General features: G+C 43.5%; 1 protein-coding gene across 1 annotated transcript in view; it reads right to left on the bottom strand.

The window, feature by feature from the left end:
• SYTL3 (synaptotagmin like 3) overlaps window positions 1-22,634 on the bottom strand; it is a 78,818-nt gene that overhangs the window by 43,788 nt on the left and 12,396 nt on the right. The window contains exon 3 of the mRNA XM_052645914.1: window positions 19,209-19,273. Coding sequence (XP_052501874.1) covers window positions 19,209-19,273 — 65 coding nt within the window. The remainder of the gene's footprint in view (window positions 1-19,208; window positions 19,274-22,634) is intronic.

Here is a 22,634-nt window from a genome sequence, read left to right as displayed (position 1 = left end):
GCACAGGTAGGGGTTACTCACACAAAGCCTCCCTGGAAACTATGCAAATACACTCCATCAGGATGCTCTGTCTGCCCTAGGAGTTGGCTGTAATATATGGATTTTGTTAGAATAACACATTCTGCTGTGCCTAGGTGGCCCCCTTGCACAGTGCCCAACCTGCACAACTGTATGTGACAGTCTGGAGGGCTGCTAGACAAAGGTGACTAAAACCAGAGGCTGGGGCAGGGGGCAGTGTTAGACAATGGTTAAGGTGCTTTAGGACTTTCATCTTTCATAGGGAAGAAAAGGTCCCCAGGACAATGCAGTTTTAAACAAATCTTTGGCTCACTTATGCAAAATGGAAAAAAATCTTTCCAAAAATTTGACCTAAAAATCCCTTAGAATGTGAAGAACCATGATATACTGTCACAAACGGTTTCAGAGTTGGATTCCAGAGCCTTTGTAGGTATTGCTAAAGCTGAAACTCCAGTACTTTGGCCACCTCATGTGAAGAGTTGACTCATTGGAAAAGACTCTGATGCTGGGAGGGATTGAGGGCAGGAGGAGAAGGGGATGACAGAGGATGAGATGGCTGGATGGCATCACCGACTTGACAGACATGAGTCTGTGTGAACTCCGGGAGTTGGTGATGGACAGGGAGGCCTGGCATGCTGCGATTCATGGGGTCACAAAGAGTCAGACACGACTGAGTGACTGAACTGAACTGAACTGAGCTGAGCTTAGGTGGCACTGGGGCCGAGACACCACTCCAGGATGGAAGGAGACCCAGTACACGGCCATGAATCCGCCACAGGTGCCTTTCAGAAGAACGGAAACTAACAACAGGCTTATAATCCTGTGGGTCACATGTAGTGTCCTTCTGCCACTAGACATTACTCTTCTGCCTAGCTGCAAGAAAGAAAATAATTTTTCCCATTTAATTAAGCTCCCTGCATCCTATCAGCAGAAGTTCTAAATGGCTTCTATGTTAATAACAATCCTCAAGAGCAGGGTAGTAACTCTTCCACAAAGAGACACCTAAGGTTGAAGATAACTGGCCTGGGCTTGCTGAACCTGAGAATAATCAGGTATAAACTGCTTCTCCACAGCCTCTAATTTTCTGTAAAACCTGAAGTAGGTCTCAAGAGTTCTGTCCTAAAGATCCTAGATATTAATTCTTTATATGTGATTTCCAAATATTTCCTCCCATTTCATGGCTTTCCTTTTTATTCTGTTGACAGTATCCTTTGATGCACAAAACTTTTTCATTTCCATGAAGTCCAGTTTATCTATTTTTTTGGGGGGGGGTTGCCTTTGCCTTTGGTGTCATATATAAGAAATCATTGTCCTCCCAAGACTTCAGATTATACTACAAAGCTTCAGTAATCAAAACAGCATGGTATTAGCACAATACACGCATATGTCTAGAGAAAACTAATGCAAAAAGATACATGCACCCCAGTGTTCATAGCAGCACTATTCACAATAGCCAAGACCTGGGAACAATCCAAGCGTCCATCAGCAGATGAACGGATAAAGAAGGTGTGGGACTGTTACTTAACCATGAAAGGAAACAATGAAATGAAATAATGCCATCTGCAGCAATGTGGATAGACCTAGAGATTATCATACTAAGCAAAGAAAGTCAAAGAAAAGGACAAGTAACATATGTAATCACTTCTATGTGAAATCTTTTTTCCTCAATTACAAATGAGCTTATTTACAAAACAGATTCACAGACAAAGGAAACAAACTTATGGTTACCAAAGAGGAAGGGGGAGGAGGGAAAAACAAGGAGTTTGGGATTAACAGATACACACTACTGTATATAAAGCAGATAAACAAGGACCTACTACACAGCACATGGAACTATATTTAGTATCTTGTGTTAACCTGTAACAGGAAAGAATCTGAAATTATATATATATATGAAACTGGACTTCCTGGTGGCTCAGATAGTAAAGAATCTGCCTGTAATGCAGGAGGCCCAGGTTCGATCCCTGGAGGAGGAAACGGCAACCCACTCCAGTATTCTTGCCTGGTAAATCCCACAGACTGAGGAACCTGGTGGGCTACAGTCCATAGGGTCGCAAAAAGTCAGACACAACTGAACAACTAGCAGACATAAACATGTGTGTGAAACTGAGTCACTTTGCTGTACACCTGAAACACAACAGTATAAGTGAACCATACTTCAATTACAAAAAGAAATCATGACTTCCCTGGTGGCCCACTAGTTAAGAATCCCTTGCCAATGCACAGGACATGGGCTCAGTCCCTGACCCGGGAAGACTCCACGTCTCGGGCAACTAAGTCCACGCGCCACAACTACAGAGCCTGCTCTCTAGAGCCCGCGCTCCGCAGCAAGAGAAGCCACAGCAGTGAGAAGCACAGGCTCCACGAGGAAGAGGAGTCCCGCTCCCCGCAACTAGAAAACGTCTGTGAGCAGCAACGAAGACCCAACACGGCCATAAATACATTTCAAAAAATTAAAAATCATTGTGACGCGAAGTGAAAGTCGCTGTCTTGTCCGACTCTTTGCGACCCCACAGACTATACATACAAGCCGATGGAATTCTCCAGGCAAGAATACTAGAGTGGGTAGCCTTTCCCTCCTCCAGGGGATCTTCCCAATCCAGGGATCAAACCCAGGTCTCCAGTATTACAGGCGGATTCTTTACCGGCTGAGCCACCAGGGAAGCCCGAGAATACTGGTGTGGGTAGCCTTTCCCATCTCCAGTGTTTCTTCCCGACCCAGGAATCGAACTGGGGTCTCCTGCATTGCAGGCAGATTCTTTACTAGCTGAGTGACCGGGGAGGCCATCAAAGCCCAGAATATGTCACTGTCCCTTCTATGTTGCCTTTTAAGTGTTTACACTTTAGCTCTTACTTTTAAGTCTTTGATCCTGTGAATTAATTTTTGTTTATGGTGTTAGGTAAGAGTCCAACTTCATTCTTTTACATGGACACAGCCAGTTTTCCTAGCACCCTTTATTGAAGAGGCTCTCCTTTCCCCATTGAATGAGATTGGCACCCTTGTCAAACAAAATCTCCTGACTAAACAACACAGAAAATATAGCTAATATTTTAAAATAACTATAAATGGAGGTAACCTTTGAAAACTGAATTACTATGCTGTATACCTGTTACTTGCATAATATTGTACATCAATTATACTTCAATTTTAAAAAGTCACTTTTTTAAAAGTCCAATCCACATAACTGTCCTTATGCCAGTGCCTCACTCTTTGGATTACTGTGGCTTTGTAAAAGTTTTGAAATCAGGAAGTAGAAGTCTTCCAGCTTTCTTCTTCTTTTTCAGGAAACAAACAACCCAATTCAAATACAGGCAAAGGACCTGAAGTCAAGAGGGCCTTAGGAAGCAATTATTGCAAACAAAGCTAGTGGAGGTGATAGAATACCAGCTGAGCTAATTCAAATCCTAAAAGAGATGCTGTTAAAGTGCTGCACTCAACATGCCAGCAAATTTGGAAAACTTAGCAGTGGCCACAGGACTGAAAAAGGTCAGTTTTCATTCCAACCCCAAAGAAAGGCAATGCCAAAGAATGTTCAAACTACTGCACAGTTATACTCATCTCACACGCTAGTAAAGTAATGCTAAAATTCTCCAAGCCAGGCTTCAACAGTATATGAACCCTGAACTTCCAGATGTACAAGCTGGATTTAGAAAAGACAAAGAGGAACCAGAGACCAAATTGCCAACATTCGTTGGATAACAGAAAAAGCAAGGGAATTCCAGAAAAACATCTAATTTTGCTTCATTGACTATGCTAAAGCTTTTGACTCTGTGTATCACTACAAACTGGAAAATTCTAAAAGAGGTGGGAATACCAGACCACTTTACCTGTCTCCTGAAAAACCTGTATGCAGGTCAAGAAGCAACAGTTAGAACTGGACATGGAACAACAGACTGGTTCAAAATTGGGACAGGAGTACACTGAGGTGTATACTGTCACCTTGGATATATATTTAACTTATATGCAAAGTACATAATGTGGAATGCCAGGCTGGATGAATCACAAGCTGAAATCAAGACTGTGGGGAGAATCACAAGAAATGATGATATTTCATTAAAGGTTGCAATAGTAAATGTGAAAAATGTAGTTCGATTTTTATAATCCTGCATGTTAAGAGTTATAAACATGTTTTCCGCAAAAAGGCCTCTATGTCTTTCACTTACGTCCTACATTAGTATCAGTGATGGTGTTTGATGGGAGGTGGATACTATCTTTTAAAATGTTATTAGTGTTAAGCTCAGCTGGACTTAAAAGTGTGCTTCAGCTTTTACTTGACTGTTCTCAAATTCTTCTTTTAAATCAACAGGTCCTAAAGCTATCTCTAATTCAGCTCTCTAGGATCAAATTTTGAAATTAATGTGAGTTAAGGAGAAACACACAAGAACTGCAAAAAGAGATAGAATTATCAGGGTGATATTCAATAATAATAAGACATGTACATTGAAAAAGAAGATTGCTAAGAGAAATATCAGCAACCTCAGATATGCAGATAATCCCACTCTAATGGAAGAAAGTGAAGAGGAACTAAAGAGTCTCTTGATGAGGATGAAAGAGGAGAGTGAAAAAGCTGGCTTGAAACTAAACATTCAAGAAAACTAAGATCATGGCATCTGGCCCCATCACTTCATTGCAAATAGATGGGGAAACAATGGAAGCAGTGACAGATTTGATTTTCTTGGGCTCCAAAATCACTGCAGATGGTGACTGCAGCCATGAAATTAAAAGATGCTTCCTCCCTGGGAGGAAAGCTATCACAAACCTAGACAGCATATTAAAAAGAGACATCACTTTGCTGACAAAGTGTATGGTCAAAGGTCTGTATGGTCAAAGCTAGGGTTTTTCCAGTAGTCATGTATGGATATAAGAGTTGGACCCATCAGAATGGCTGCTACCAAAAAGTCTACAAACAGTAAATGCTGGAGACGGTGCAGGGAAAAAGGAACCCTCTTACACTGTTGGTGGGAGTGCAAACTAGTACAGCCACTATGGAGAACAGTGTGGAGATTCCTTAAAAAACTGGAACAGAACTGCCATACGACCCAGAGATCCCACTGCTGGGCATACACACCGAGGAAACCAGAATTGAAACAGACACGTGTACCCCAGTGTTCATCGCAGCACTGTTTACAATAGCCAGGACATGGAAGCAACCTAGATGTCCATCAGCAGACGAATGGATAAGAAAGCTGTGGTACATATACACAATGGAGTATTACTCACCTATTAAAAAGAATGCATTTGAATCAGTTCTAATGAGGTGGATAAAACTGGAGCCTATTATACAGAGTGAAGTAAGTCAGAAAGAAAAACACCAATACAGTACATTAATGCATATATATGGAATTTAGAAAGATGGTAATGATTGCCCTATATGTGAGACAGCAAAAGAGACACAGATGTAAAAACAGACTTTTGGACTCTGTGGGAGAAGGCGGGGGTGGGATGATATGAAAGAAGAGCATTGAAACATGTATATTACTAAAAAAAAAAAGAAACATGTATGTTACTATATATGAAAGAGGTCATCAGTTCAAGTTCAACGCATTAAACAGGGCACTCAAAGCCAGTGCACTTGGGGCAACCCTGAGGGATGGGATGGGGAGGGAGGTGGGAGGGGGTTCAGGATGGGGGACACACGTACACCCATGGCTGATTCATGTCAGTGTATGGCAAAAACCACTACAATATTGTAAAGGAATTAGCCTTCGATTAAAATAAATAAAGAGTTGGACCATAAAGAAGGCTGAACACTGAAGATCGATGCTTTCGAACTGTGATGCTGGAGAAGACTGTTGAGAGTCCCTTGGACTGCAAGGAGATCAAGCTAATCAATCCTAAAGGAAATCAACCCTGAACACTCATTGGAAAGACTGATGCTGAAGCTGAGGTTCCAATACTTTGGCGACCTGATGTGAAGAGCCAACTCATTGGAAAAGACCCTTATCTGATGCTGGGAAAGAGTGCAAGCAAAAGGTGAAGGAGACAGCAAAGGACGAGATGGACATGCTGCTGCTGCTAAGCTGCCTCAGTCATGTCTGACTCTGTGTGACCCCATAGACAGCAGCCCACCAGGCTCTCCCGTCCCTGGGATTCTCCAGGCAAGAGCACTGGAGTGGGGTGCCATTTCCTTCTCCAACGCATGAAAGTGAAAAGTGAAAGTGAAGTTGCTCAGTCGTGTCCGACTCTTAGTGACCCCATGGACTGCAGCCCACCAGGCTCCTCCACCCATGGGATTTTCCAGGCAAGCGCACTGGAGTGGGGTGCCATTGCCTTCTCCGAGCAATGGACACGAATTTGAGCAAACTCTGGGAGATAGTGGAGGACAGAGGAGACTGGCATGTTGCAGCCCATGGGGTCAGAGTCAGACACAACTTAGCGACTGAACCACAAAAGGACTTGAATATACATTTCTCCAAAGAAGACACAGAAATGGCTCAAGAAGCAGATGAGATATTCAACATCACTAATCATTAGAGAAATGCACTTCAAAGCCACAATGATACAGCCACTAAGGAGAAGAGGATGGCGGTTCCTCGGTTTATCTCTTTAAAAAGTAGAGCTACAGTGATCCAGCAATCCCAGCTCTGAGTTTACCTCCAAAAGAGATGAAATTACCATCTCAAAGAGACACTGGCACTCCCGTGTTCATTGCAGCATTATTCACGACAGTCAAGACACGGAGATGACCTACGTGGCCACTGAGAGGCGAATGAAATAGAGATAATGAGGTATATATGCAATGAAATACTATTCAGCCATAAAAAGGGAATCCTGCTATTTGCAACAACATGGAAAGACCTGATGGCACTATGCTAAGTGAAACAAGTCAGAGAAAGACAAATATCACATGATGTCAGTTGAATGTGGAGTCGAAAACCACTGAACTCATAGAAAGGAAGCAGGGTGGTGGCTGCCAGGAGCCGCGGGCTGGGGTGGGTGGGAAATGGGGGTGGCTCGCCAGAGCGCACCAAGTTTCAGCTATAAGATGAGTAAGTTCTGGGGATCTAATGTCTACTGACTATGATGACTACAGTTAGCAGTAGAGTATTGTACACTTGAAGGTTGCTCTGAGTAGAGCATTAGTCACCATACCATCAACAACAAATGGTACTTATGTGAAGCGAAGGATGTGTTAACAAACCTTACTGTGGTGAGCATTTCATTTATATGTATACAAATAGATACATATACATATTAAATATTTATATAAATAGGCATCAAATCATCAAAAAAGAATCCATGCATAGAACTGAATACATGTCAGGCTTGTAGATACCCAATAAATGCTGACTGAAAGACAAAATCAGCAAGATACCGCATCACACCATTATGACTCTTACCAAAGAAAAAACAACAACAAACAAGTGTTGGCATAGATGCGGAGAAACCGGAACTCCTGTGCGTTCCCAGTGGGCACATAAAATGGAGTCGCCGCTATGGAAAAACAATATGCTGTTGCTGCTGCTGCTGCTAAGTCGCTTCAGTCGTGTCCAACTCTGTGCAACCCCATAGACGGCAGCCCACCAGGCTCCCCCGTCCCTGGGATTCTCCAGGCAAGAACACTGGAGTGGGTTGCCGTTGCCTTCTCCAAAAAACAACATGGCAATTCCTCAAAAAATTAAATGTAGAATTACCACTTGATCTAGCAACTCCAGTTCTGGATATAAATACAAAAGAAGTGAAAGCAGGGACTTGAATGGATATTTGTAAATCAGTGTTCACAGAACCATTATTCACAACAGCCCAAAGGTAGAAGCAACCCAAGTGTCCACATATAGATGAATGGATACACAAAATGTGGGCTATATATACAATGGAATATCATTCAGTCTCACAGAGGAATAAAATTCTGATATATGCTACAACATGGATAAACACTGAAGACATGCTAAGTAAAATAAGAGCAAATATATTATGATTCCACTTATATGAAATACTTAGAGTAATCAAAATAATAGAAACAGAAAGTAGAAAGGCTGATGGTCAGAGGCTGCAAGTGGGGAGAAAAAGGGATAGAGGAGATGCTTAATGGGTAGAGAGCTGCAGTTCTGCAAGAGGAAAATGTTCTAGAGATAGATGCTGGTAATGGTTAAAGAACAATGAAAATTTACTTAATGCTACGGATCTGTATGTAGAGAAATCTGTATACAGGTCAAGAAGCAACAGTTAGAACTGGGCATGGAACAACAAGCTGGTTTCAAATTGGGAAAGGAGTACGTCAAGACTGTATATTGTCACCCTGCTTATTTAACTTCCATGTAGAGTACATCATGTGAAATGCCAGGCTGGATGAAGCTCAAGCTGGAATCAAGAGTGCCAGGAGAAATAACAATAACCTCAGATATGCAGATGACACCACCCTTATGGCAGAAAATGAAGAAGAACTAAAGAGCTTCTTGATGAAAGTGAAAGAGGACAGTCAAAAGGCGGACTTCAAACTCATCCTTCAAAAACTAAGATCATGGCATCTGGTCCCATCACTTCATGGCAAATGCCATGAAGTGATGGGACAACAATGGAAACAGTGACAGACTTTATTTTCTTGGGCTCCAAAATCACTGCAGATGATGACTGCACCCAGGAAATAAAAAAAGACTTGCTCCTTGGAAGAAAAGCTATGATCAAACCAGACAGCATTTTAAAAAGCAGAGACATTACTTTCCCGACAAAGGTCCATCTAGTCAAAGCTATGGTTTTTCCAGTACTCATGAACAGATGTGAGTGTTGGACCATAAGGAAAGCTGAGCGCTAAAGAATTGATGCTTTGAACTGTGGTGTGGGTGGGACTCTGGAGAGTCCCTTGAAGTGCAAGGAGATCCAACCAGCCCATCCTAAAGGAAATCAGTCCTGAATATTCACTGAAAGGACTGATGCTGAAGCTCCAATACTTTGGCCACCTGATGCGAAGAGCTGAGTCATTGGAATAGATCCCGAAGCTGGGAAAGATTGAAGGCAGGAGGAGAAGGGGACGACAGAGGACGAGATGGTTGGATGGCATCACTGACTTGATGGACATGCGTTTGAGCAAGCTCTGGGAGCTGGTGATAGACAGGGAGGCCTGGCGTGCTGCAGTCCATGGGGTCACAAAGAGTCAGATACGACTGAGCGACTGAACTGATGGAACTGTACACTTTAGTTAAAATAGTAAATTTTATATTATGCATATTTTACAACAATGAAAAAATGAATGAGGAATTTGCAGTTTAAAATGATTTATTGTTTAAGTATATATGTGTCTGGCCTCTTAAAAAATGTATTCATATAAATAGTTCAATGTCCAGTTGTCAGGATACTCCCTGGAAATTACCCTAATCAGTAGTCTGGTCTAAACATGCAAACATATGAGTTCTTTTTTAAAAAATTAACTTTTATTGGAGTATAGCTACTTTACAATGTGTGTTTCTACAGTAGAGCAAAGTTAATCAGCTATAAGTGTGTGTGTGTATATATATATATATCCCCTTTTTTTAATTTCCTTCCCATTCAGTTCACCACAGAGCACTGAGTAGAGTTCTCTGAGCTACAGTAGATTCTCATAGTTACCTATTTTATACACAGTAACGTATGTACGTCAATCCCCAAATCCCCATTCATCCCACCCCATCACCTTTTTCTCCCTTGGCGCCCACGTGCCTGTCCCTTACATTTGCTGTTTCTACTCTGGCCCTACAAATAGGTTCATCTGTAGCACTTATCCAAATTCCACATATATGCATTAATATATGATATTTGTTTTCTTCTGTCTGACTTCACTGTGTATGGCAGTCTCTAGATCCATCCACATCTCTACAAATGACACATTTTTGTTTCTTTTTATGGCTGAGTAATATTCCATTGTGTATATATGTACCACGTATGAATTCTTAATTCAGAAATCATTCGGTTCAAATATTTCACCTTGGTTTCCCATTGTGTTCATTTAACTAGGAAAAATGATGATGGATGGCAAGTTGGTCTTGACAATTAGGACCAAAGATGTGGGCTACAAAGACGGTCTCACTGTGAGGAGGTGGCGGATAGAGCGTGGAGGGTGTGGGAAAGATGAACACACAGCAACGGTCCTGGGAGGACCACTGGGGCCCAGAAAGCAGCAAGAAAACTCTAGTCCTCTGTGAATATTTGAGACACATATATAATATATATATCTGGAGTGAATTGATGGTTTCAAAGAAACTTGCACAGTCTAAACAATTCAATTTTTGAGTTGCCACTATGGACAAAGCCAAAGGCACCATGAAATCAAAAATGACTAAATTCAAGAACATACCCCCGAAAGATTATCACCTAGAAACACGGGGTGGAAACAAAATGTCTGAAGGTCAAGCTCTTACTTCACTGCATTAATCATAATCTGACTTGATAGCTTCTGTTCTAACTGGTTTAAAGGGGCCAGTCCAAAAATCTGTCAGGGATGTGACAAGCAATCCAATCAGGGAAATTTACTTCTGAAAATCGTCTCAGCACACTCTTTCGTGGGTATCAATTTTGTTTTTTTCTCCGAAAGAGAGTAGGGAGGAGAAAATATTCGTTGTAAGATGCCACATTTTCTTTAAGACAAAGGCATATGCGAAATTGTATACCTGAAAATAAACAGAATTTCATAAAGATACACTCAAGAAAGTAAGCACTAAATACTGCATTTGTAACTTACAGAAAACTTGACGGAATCGTCCTTGTAGAATCTTCTTAAACTGTGGGGCACTGAACCAGTCAACACAGAGGCGACAAAGGCAGGCCTTGTGATAGTCTCCGCGTGTTTACCGGCACCCACTTCTTTTAATTCACTGGCCTGAGTGTTTCAGGCCCTCACAGCAAGTCAGATGCTGTCAGGATGGCCCTCAGATCAGATAGACCACATCCAAGAATAAAACTCTGAAAAGTCACACAAGAGCTAAATCACATTCTCCACTGAGAAGGGGAGTGAAAAACTACTTCCCTTCACAATTGTGAGGGAATCCTGGGTAGTCGTATAGTGGATCCCCGAGACCATTAACAGAGGCTCTGCTATCGGAGCAGCCTTCCTACATGATTTCCCCAATTATCAACAATAGAGTCAAAAGCACAACATATTGTTTATATATCACATTTGACCATTTTTAAACTTGAAAAGTATTAGTTTTAAAAAGTATTAGTGTCGTGAGCGTTCTGATTTTAAGCTCAAATAACAAGTCATGGCTGTAAAAAATTAAAAACACGTGCACACTGCTATATTTAAAATGGATCACCTTCAAGGACTGACTTACTATATATCACATGGAACTCTGCTCAGTGTTAACCGGCAGCCTGAATAGGAGGGGGTTTGGGGCAGAATGGACACGTTTATATGTATGGCTGAGTCCCTTCCCTGTTCACCTGAAACTGTCACAACAATACCCCAATATAAAATAAAGTTTAAAAAAAATTGAAAAGAAAAAAGTAAAACATGTGCACATACAATAAGGGGCCGGAAGAGGGCGCTGTCTTTATACGCTTGGCAGATGTCAAAAAGTAAAGACGAGTTTCAGTTTGTTTTCGTTACTAACGGTCTAGAAAAGTTCCATCACCATTGTTCATTAAACGTGCTACTTCACCACTGCCTCTCAAACTTTAAAGTGCATAAGAAGAATTACTTGGGGACTTGTTAAATATAGTCGGTCCCCTTGTCCACAGGTTCCACATCTGTGTTCAATCAACCTTAGGTGTGAAAATTTTCAAAAAAACCCCAAAATTCCAGAAAGTTCCAAAAAGCAAAACTTTTGAATTTGCAGCACACTGGTGACTATTTACATAGTATTTACATAGCACTAGGTGTTTAAATCATCTTTAGATTCCTTATAAGTATATGGGAATACCTGTACAGGTTATATGCAAATACTATACCATTGCACATTAGAGATTTGAGTATCCTCAGTTCTTGGTACCCGAGGGATGCTGGACCAAAACCCTCTCAGTTATCTAGAGAGGTCTGTATATACTCTTGGGCCTCGCTTGATCCCACCGGATCAGGAACTTTGAATTTAATATGAAATAGTGCTTAGCTGACCCTGGAGCAGGGGCCTTGGATGCCACATTAAAGCCCTCTGCACAGAGGCTGCCCGATGCCTGAGCTAACAATACCAGAACCACAGGCAGCTGCCTAAAGACTGTCCTTGAACGTCTGTGCGTTTTGATCACTCTGATACACCACAGACGAACCGTGACTGTGGCATTTAAGGAATTGTTTTAAGACAACACAAAATTACAAAATCTTGGAGAAAAAAAGCCAGTCTATAAACAGGAAAAAAAAATGTAAGGAAAACAAGGTATTTAAAATACTTTTCATATTCTCTCCCTGCAAAATGGAGAATGGCGGCTGATATTTTTTGTTTTTAAATCTTTTTAATGGTTGGAAAGTTAGCATAAACTACCACACTTAATACTTATTACTCTTTATTGGGTTATTACTTACACCTTGTCTGATCTCAAGGAAATCTGGGGAACGTTTATCTTAAGTGGTACGTATTCAATAATACCATTAAGAGAGGCGAGTAAAAAGCATCTGAGAAGGAAACGGGGTGACAGAGGGAATAATGATTCCTGGAATTACTCCAACGGACATTAAAGGTAGCTGCGAGCTTCTGAATGCCAACAAGGAAAAGAACCCTAAGTTTTCACTCTTAGCCGCCTACTCAGTGCCACCACTGGTAACGGATACTACTGCGTACAGCAGCACCTTCCACCTCCAAACAGCTCGGTCCTTGCTTCATTTGCTCACCACTCCGGCCCTCAAAGAATTCAAAGCCTGGCTGTGATATCCACATGGTCAACTCTCCAGGGCTCCGGCTGGGGTCCAAGGTGAGCAGCACCCAGAGCTGTGTGACTCAATGGCCCTGGGTTACAAGCCCACGGGAAGGAGACTGACGGTGGGGCAGATTGTACCGACAAAACTGATGTTTGGGAGAATTACATTAGAGCTGGCTTCCGGATGCATTAACAGTTGAATGCAAATAAGCCATAAAGTTAGAAGAAAGTAAATATGGATGGTTATATAACCAATGGCAGGGGGAGGAAGGGCTCTCGAAGCATAAAAGAAATCACACAGGAAAAGGCAGATCTGACGATCGACAAGGGGAAGAAAAAGTCTGTATGTCAGAAAACATAAAGATACGTATGCAACCATCATGACCGTAAAGGGCCAATACCCTTACCATGAAGAACACCTACAAAAGGTCAGAAAGGCAGAAAACATTCAACCCCATTAGTCATTACAAGAATGCAAAGGAAACAGCAAGCGACTACTTTGGACTACCAATGTGGTTTTACAAGCGACAAAGCTTTTTGTTTTTAAGGACAATTCGTCCTACAAGACGGGTACACCCTTTCTGAAGGCAATGTTCCCAACATTTCATCTTTTCCTTCTGCTTCTAGAAATACTCAGAGACATGCCAAAGATTTATCTACAAGCATGTTCACTGCACCTTTATTATTTTTTATATTATTTAAAATATTTTAATAATATTATAAACTCCCAAAATTGTAACAGCAAAACTAGAAATTCCCTAACTTTATAACAGTAGCAATTTGGTTAAATAATTACCGCCACATTCCAAACATATCAACTCTACTCACATGAAACTGCCTCTACTCAATTTTTTAATTTTTAACCCAAGAGCATCAATTCCTTATGGTTTAGTCTAAATGCTCTTTTAAACGTGTATATATAGTTACACAGTTATACGTACACACTCAAGCATGGATACATGTATTCAAAGAACAGAAATGATATGCACTAAAGGTAAACAGTTGTCAGGGTGAGGTATTTTTAACATGGCTATGTTTTTCTTCATCGTTTAATTTTTTAAATGAATGCATATCAAGTTTACATTCAGAACAAAATCACAAATGTAACTTGGAATCGTGTTCAAGAGATAGGATGATTTAACGGGGGCCAGAGGGTGATGAGGGGGCCGTTCTTGGGCCTGAACATGCCGGGGTCACGTGAATGCACGCGCGTTTCCTGGAGTGGAATCTGGCAAAACACATCAGGCATCTCAAGGGTTCACACTTCTGACCAGTCATTCTCCTCCTAAGAATCTAATGAACACAGATGCCAAGATACCTGTATAGGATATTCACTGCAGAGTTATCTGTAATATGACAATTTGACTACAGTGATACACTCACAGACAAGAGGGAACAAGTTAACAAATGGTAGTACATTCATCGGCTGTATTTTACGCAGTCATCAGTGTATGTTGGAAGAAGTCTTATAAGAGCATAAGGACATGTTTATGCTAAGTTGAATTTTAAAAGGCAAAAGCCTATATATACAGTCTGATCATTAACACATTAAAAAAAGTGCTTCGTCTGTATGTGCGCCCACACGCACAGGGTCACCTAGAAAGGGGGCCACGAGGATGTGTGCGTGCGTGTAATGAACAGTAGTGTTGACCCGTAGTGGAATTATTCTTGCCTTCGGTATACTGTTCTGCGTTTCCCAAATATTCTGCCATGAACAGGTGTTACTTCTATCACCAGAAAATAACATTTTTAAAAGAGAAAAGATATCTCCTTCTTCACAGAGCGGAGGATGGGGGAAGCAGGTGGAGGCATGGGGACGAGCTAGGGTCTGTGGCCTTGGAAGTGAGAACGAAAGGCAGGAGGAAGATTCCAGAGGCTGGGGTGGGAGAGATGTCAGAATTGTGGTAACCAGCCTCCTGAAGGGCCCCGTGAGTCTTGCCTCCTGAGTCACACCCTTACATAGTCCCTTCTGCCCTGAAAAGAGCTGACCTATGGACACAGCAGAAGTGACAGGGCATGACTTCTAACTCTCGACCATAAAAGATATTGATGGAGACAGAAAATAGGAAATAGAGTAGATGTGATGAGGGGCTTTGAGAGGGGAGAGCGCAAGATGATAAATTCTGGAGAAGGATGGTAGTGATGGTAGCTAAACATGGCTAAAATGGTTAATTTAATATTTCATCACAACATTTTTTTAATATGAAAAGGCAATGCAGGGCTCTGCTTTGGTCTGTTTTGCGTCCCTTGCCCCATGGGAAGCCAGCTGCCATGTTGTGGGGACCCTCAGGAGCCTATTGGAGGGGTCCAGGGGTGGAGGAACACCATCCCTCACCACAAGCAGCAGTAACTGGCCAGGTAAGCATGTGGAAGCCGATCCACCAGCCCCAGGCAAGCCTTCAGCTGAAGACAGAAATCATATGAAGTGATAATATTGTTTTAACCCACTAAGTCTGGGAGCAATTTTTTATCCGGTAATAGAAAATTAATGCCAGAAAGAGGCACCGGTTTGAGCCGTCTCATCCCCTTTCGAGGTTTAAGCCACCCTCTTGTTTTCCTAGCTTCCACTTAGGATTTTGAAGGTTGGAGAGAGCTGAGTTCACACTGTTACAACAAACACACTAGGTAATATGCAGAACCACTGTTTCTCAAACACATCGGGAGCTTAGATTCCCTAGTAGGGCCCAGCAGGGAGAGGGAGGGCTTCCCTGGTAGTTCAGCGGGTAAAGAATCTGCCAGGTAAAGATTCCTGGGTCGGGAAGATCCCCTGGAGAAGGGATAGGCTACCCACTCCAGTATTCTTGGGTTCCCTGGGGGCTCAGACAGCAAAATTCCGCCTGCCATGCAGGAGACATAGGTTTGATCCCTGGGTTGGGAAGATCCCCTGGAGGAGGGCTTGGCACCCACTCCAGTGTTCTTGCCTGGAGAATCCCGTGGACAGAGGAGCCCGGCGGGCTCTAGTTCGTGGGGTCACAGAGAGTCGGACACGACTGAGCGGCTAAGCACAGCACCCAGAGAGGGAGCGAGGAGGAGGGGCCTCACCCTGGTCTCCATCAGATCCACGAGGCAGGCGGCCTGGCCGGGTCTGCCCCCCACAGCCACATCTCTGTGGCTCCCTCACTGGTCTCTCTTTGCTTTTCCAGGCCCTCCAATAACACCTCTCTAACTGAGTCCCTCAACTCCATCTCTTCAAATCAGTGCGTGGCCTGTTTTCCTACCTGGCCCTCATCTGATGGCGAGCCCCAACTCAGTTCAGTCTCTTTTGGGGGCACGGACAGGTGAGCTGGAGTTCCTGCCTGTCCAGATAACCCTGCAGCAGCTCCCTTGCCAACCTGTCTTGTCCCGCCCACCTGTGGTCAGGCACACAGTCTTCCTTACGACCCGCCCCCACAATGTGGCACTTCTCTTCCTCTCTCCACGCCTTCGGAGCCCAACTCCACTAAAATCGGGCCCCAGGAAGAGGAGGCATCTCAGCACTTGAGGACGCATTGCAGAGAAGGAAACATTCGCTTTCTCTTTTGTGTCCTGCTCTGGGGAAAACGACACAAAGTGAAAAGGACGATTCATGCTTAGGCTGACTTGCATTATTCTTTTTTTTTTTCTTACTGATGGTTTCGTTCTGGTGGAAAAGTCGCTGGACAAGGAAAAGAAACCCAGGAAGTTGGTATCACTTCTTTCCTCTTCCCTTTTTTAGCTCTTAGGTTATCCCGGTGGATTGACCTACTTCTCCTCACTTAGAAGAGGAAGAATGCTGAAAAGATGAGGCAGCGACATGTGCGTGCACACACACACGTGCACACACGTGCACACACATGCACGCACACGTGCATACACACACACATTCACACACAAGGTCTGGCCTGCAAATCAACTTCCCTACCTGAAATAATGATACCGGAACTGCCAATAACATACTAAAAAGAATTCCAGGATGTCTTCACTGAATTGGTTTTGAGAAATAACAGAAACTTCACTCCCTAAAGACCTATTATTTATGAACTAGGACTAGGAGTGAAAAAAAATGAGAACCTATATACCACCTGAAGAAGACCCTACACCTTCCAACCAAAAAATATTTTAAAGGAACAAAGCAATAAACAAGAAGACTCCAGGCGGCCATGCTTGCTTAGACAGTGTACCGTGTAGACACAGGCTGACGGCCCTCAAGGAGCAAACATTGCCTGGAGGATGAAAAAAATCTTGGATATCGCAAGAGTTTGTGGTCTGCTCCAAAAGGTTTCCATACACAGAGACAAACTTTCCATGCATATATAGCTATGCAACATATCTGGGCTATTAAACTGTCATGAATGGGTAATATTTGGGAAACAAAGTGTTGATAAGGCTGTTTGTAGGCTGGAAAGAGGACACTAATGAAAAAAGGATGGAGAAACACAGGTCTAGACAAAAATCATACACATGTGCTACTTTTTTTTTCGGCTTGAACAGTCCCATCAGTGTTACACATTCCTCCAGATTTCTAATAAATTCGGCAGAAATGTCACTTTTTTTTTCAATAAGCAGAGTCAGGAATGTAACCCAGGGGAGAATTTGCCGCCAACTAAACCTCAGTTCAAGGTGCTTTTATTAAGATAAAAGCGGAGCATCAACACTCTAGACGAATGACTGCCTTTATCTGTCGACATACATGCACTTTCGCTAAGGCTAAACAGCTTACTTCTCCACCTCAGATCGTGACTGTCTCCCCTGAACACACGCAGTGTTTGCAGCCACTCCACCCCCTCTAGGCCAGCCCAGGCTCCGTGTGTGCACTCCCCACGGCCACACGTCACAGAGGAGGGTGACACCCATGTCACTGAGACAGGAGGCAGACAGGCCCCAGGCTGAACAGCCAGAGTTCGTCTCGTGTGGACAGACGCTCCCAAGAGGAGGAGCGAGAGAAGAACTAAGTCCTGCTGCCCAGGTAGGAGATAGAAGACCACATGTTCCTCATTCTCGGAGTCCAGGAGACCTTCCTGACTACACACGTGCCGAAAGGCTCCTTGGCGGCCAAACAGGGAGGGGGTGTCACCTCGTGGTAAGTGAGGTCAACTACCCAGAGGCCTCTTCACTAGACTCCATCTTGGCTAAGAGATGTGTGCACACACGGGAGGACCCTGAGATAAACCAGAAACTGACTCAGAACCAGGCAAGCAGGACGACTGGCCACAGGAAACCTGGAAGACACGCCCCATACGTTGCTGTTGTTCAGTCGCTCAGTCGTGTCTGACTCTGTGTGACCCCATGGACAGCAGCACATCGGGCTTCCTTGCCTCTCGATACTTCCCAGAGCTTGCTCAAACCCACGTCCATGGAGTCAGTGATGCCATCCAACCAGCTCATCCTGTGTCGCCCCCTTCTCCTGCCTTCAATCTTTCAAGTGATTCAAACTGTCACACGGGCACAACTCAGAGTCCGTGTGTATGTATCCACACGCACCCTTTTTCCTCCTTTCAGACATTTTGTTCCGCTGCTTTCTGTCTCTCTGTGGAAACACATCTCTACACAGCTGGCGGGCCAGGGCCTGGTCACTGGCCCCTGGGGCTCTCGCTGCTGCAGCCTAACTTCCGTCTCTAGCTGGGAACTGAAAACCAGCTCCAAGCCTCCACAGGCCGGGGCCACCCGAGATCATCGCCTCCACGCCCAGGTCGGGGGCACAGCTCTGTGCTCTATCCTGACCACGTGTGAGTGCACCTCTGCCTGATAAGTTATCCTCTCATCTGCCCAGCCCGCATCCTCTCACGTGACACTTCTGTAACCAAAGCGTGTCCTGTTCTCTCCACGGCCTTGACGCCCAGCTACTAAAGACACCCTTATACCAACTTGGCTAGTGCTTTTAAAGACATCTGGGGTGTGGAGACCACACACACACTCAACGCAGATAATCACATGTGCCTACATCAGAGTCACCAGAATATGTTAAATTCTAACACAATTCTCTCACCGTGGTCTTCAGTGACTCACTCCATCATTTTGATCAATTATCATGAACAAGGTTTGGGGCTGTAAGGAGCTAACAGGATTTTAAAAGCAGAGTGTCTGCTGATGGAGAGAAAGAAGGGCATCAGTGATGATACAGTACAGGGCACTTCTAACGGTTATGGGAGAGATGCCCAAACTGGTGTTTGGGAGGAAGGAGACATCACTCCCAGGGCAGAGGTCCGGGGAACTTCACAGAGAACAGGCAGGCTCTAGTGGGGTTAGAGCTGGGGAAAGTGGGGGTACAGAGGGAAGCCCCACAAGCAAAGGTGGTGGACCACGGGAACTGAGGGCCGAAGACAGGACACTCAGACAAAGGAGCAGGAGGACCGTCCAGACAGAAGCCCATATACCATACCTCTCTAAGTTTTTCATATTCAAAAGCCTTACCACTAAATATTTTTAAACTAGGAATACACTTCACTTCGGCAAACATTTTAAGAGCATTTACCTTCAGTTGGAAATTTCTTGGCTCGTTCCTCGAAAAACCAGTCTCCAGTTTTTATTTTCACATTTCTGAAAAACAAGCAGAAAGGAAGCCTCAGAGAGCGATGTGGGTGGTGCTGTACTTGGCTCATACCGACCAGGGAGATAATATCAAAATATTACTCTAGCAAAAGAGCTCAGAGTTCAAATTTCTGCCCCAGATCCCTAACTATACAGATTTCCCACAGAGATTAAGTGAGTTGACTGGAAAGCAGCAAAGCTACAAGAGGAATATTCTATTGCTATTCTGAAAAGGAATATTACATATCAAACTGAATCACTTTACTACACACCTGAAACAAATACATTATAAATCAACTATACTTCAATAAAAATAAAAATAAGTAAAAAATAAATACAAAGATAAGATCAAAATGAGCTACAAAGCTGGAGTTTCTACTTGGGTATATTTTACCCTGTAAGTCCATGTAATACATACATATTAACATACGTGTTTAACACATACACAATAAATATACAGGGAGAAACAAAATCGCCATCAAAATGACCAGTTTATCACGTTTATGGTGGGGAACAATGGCATGAAGGATAATCAGAGAAATCCAGTGTTGTCTATTCAGCTAAGCGAGATTATCCTTGAGTTACGGTGAGGTTAGTTTGACTTAACCACAACATTTACCAAGAGCCAGCAGAGTGGATTCACCTGAGAAGGTTCCTGGGAGGACCTGAAGTCTGGGACATGGATCAAACGGCTTCACTGGAGATTCGGGGACCACTTGAGAGACAGTGGAAGTGACCTCTCGCTGGGCAGCCAGTCTGATGGCAGCTCCCTGGGCATGTCTACGTCCCTATATTCCCTCCTGTCCTACTCATAGGCAGAGCAGTGTGGGGACTTTGTTTGGCCACTGCTTGAAACTGAAGTCCCAAAGCATGTTAGCTCCCAGAGGATGTTAGCTCTTAATAGCTTCCAAGTTTTCAAACTTCTGAAAAAACCACCCTCATCTTCACAGAGCCTCAGAAAGGCAGAATTGTCAATAGCCTTTCAGGATATAAGAAGTTAAACACACAGACACTATAAATGATTGACACCATTAAAATCATCAGCTATAAAAAGAAGTACCAATTCCTAGGTTATGCAAGTTTAAGGAAAATTAAAACTTCAACTTATGTCAAATTCTCTTCTATAAAGTATACTTTCTGAAATACATTCTCCATTAGGTTCTTTCAGGCTATAGATGAACTCAAAGGGATTGTTTTAAATTAATGCTTATAAATGCAGTCAATTCACAAATATATGCCAATCTACATTTTTTAAGTAGCCTATCTTCTCTGTGGAACTTTAGTAGTTGTCAGAAGACATCAACCAACTTCCTCCCCTTCTTGTTGCTGCTGCTGCTGCTAAGACGCTTCAGTCGTTGCCAACTCTGTGCAACCCCATAGACGGCAGCCCACCAGGCTCCCCCATCCCTGGGATTCTCCAGGCAAGAACACTGGAGTGGGTTGCCATTTCCTTCTCTAATGCATGAAAGTGAAAAGTGAAAGGGAAGTCGCTCGGTCGTGTCTGACTCTTAAAGACCCCATGGACTGCAGCCTTCCAGGTTCCTCCATCCATGGGATTTTCCAGGCAAGAGTACTGGAGTGGGGTGCCATTGCCTTCTCCCCTCTTCTTGTTAGCAGCTATTATATTCTCTGATTAAGACGCAAATGATTACTCCCAATGCTTAGTGTCTAGAAAAGGGAAAACCCACACAGAGCATGTGTGAATTCCAGCAACAGAATTTTGATTGTCAGTCACTATCGTTCAGAGCCGAAAACATATGGAATATGCAGCTGCGACACATCGTGAGAGAAACAAACATTTTCACCCATAAATCAGGAACTCAGATATCAAACCTACTGACACAAAACACGTGAAGAAGAACATAGCAACTCCACAGAAGTTTCCCCTCTGGTACGTAAGACAAGCAGAGGGCCAAAACACAGGGAAAGTTTCGTGGGATAAGCGGGGTGGTGAATTCAATTGCTCTATTTCTGAGGATGCTTCCTCCACCCTTATAAGCAGGACAAAGTCTAAGCATTAGGACGAGGACAGCAGGAGAGAAGAATAAAATGTGGAAACAAAGAGACCTCCCTCTGATTAATAAACTTCACTTCCTGACTTGTGAGAGTTGGACTGTGAAGGAAGCTGAGCGCTGAAGAATTGATGCTTTTGAACTGTGGTGTTGGAGAAGACTCTTGAGAGTCCCTGGGACTGCAAGGAGATCCAACCAGTCCATCCTAAAGGAGATGAGTCCTGGGTGTTCATTGAAAGGACTGATGCTGAAGCTGAAACCCCAATACTTTGGCCACCTGATGCGAAGAGCTGACTCATTTGAAAAGACCCTGATGCTTGGAAAGATTGAAGGCAGGAGGAGAAGGGGATGACAGAGGATGAGATGGTTGGATGGCATCACCGACTCAATGGACATAAGTTTGAGTGAACTCCGGGAGTTGGTGATGGACAGGGAGGCCTGGCGTGCTGCAGTCCATGGGGTCACAAAGAGTCAGACATGACTGAGCAACTGAACTGAACCTGATTTGTTTTCCTGGGGGTCATGACCCTTCCAACTCATCTAACTCTCTCAAATTCTCCAGGCTGTTATCTGTGACCAAAAACATTTATATATGAGACAGGTGCTGCAGGTGGGGCAAGGGCTCAGACCAGACGAGAGATCAGAGCTAAGATTTGTGCAGCAACTCGGTCCATGACTCCGTAGGCAGCTGAGCCAGCCAGATACAAGCTGTCACTGAGGAGTAAACACACCTGTGGATACACAGTCATGAAAAAAGGAAGAGCAGCTGAAGGGACAGAGGAGCAAAAGGTGAAAATGCCTGAGTAAACATTTTTATTTTATTACATTTACAACATTTTATTAAAAAGTCTTCCTCTAGCCCTGGTTTCAGAACCTATACAAGAAGCAGATAAAGTAAGATATTAGTATCTTCTGATGCTAGGCATCCGATGCAACCAACTAATCCTCTTACAGAATCCCAATGGATTACTTGTGAAATTCAAGCACGAGCTTCCTTGGCAGGGATAGATTTGGACACAAGCCCACAGGTCTCTTGGGCTTATCTGTGACTAAAGAATGGAAGGATAGAAGTACCACAGTCCTAAACCATACAGCGACAAGCACTTCTTGCGTTTGAGGCTATTTCCTTTGAGAACTAGACTGCAGCCCGATCTCCACAAACGCTTTCTGCAGAATCAGCTGTTTCGTGAACAATTATTCCCTAGTAGCTTTCCTAATGGCTCCCTGTCCACACAAATCCCAGGCTTTATGAGGAGGACCATTTATGGGTGTTACTGTCTAAGGCAGAGGTGAGCAGATCTTGCTTGCTATGTCTCTGTCTTCATTAGGGCCAACTCAGGGTAGCCTGACTCACAGGA

This window comes from Budorcas taxicolor, chromosome 9 (genome assembly GCF_023091745.1).
Source record: "Budorcas taxicolor isolate Tak-1 chromosome 9, Takin1.1, whole genome shotgun sequence".
In the NCBI taxonomy this organism is placed as follows: Eukaryota; Metazoa; Chordata; class Mammalia; order Artiodactyla; family Bovidae; genus Budorcas; species Budorcas taxicolor.
This window is presented reverse-complemented; position numbering and strand designations above follow the sequence as displayed.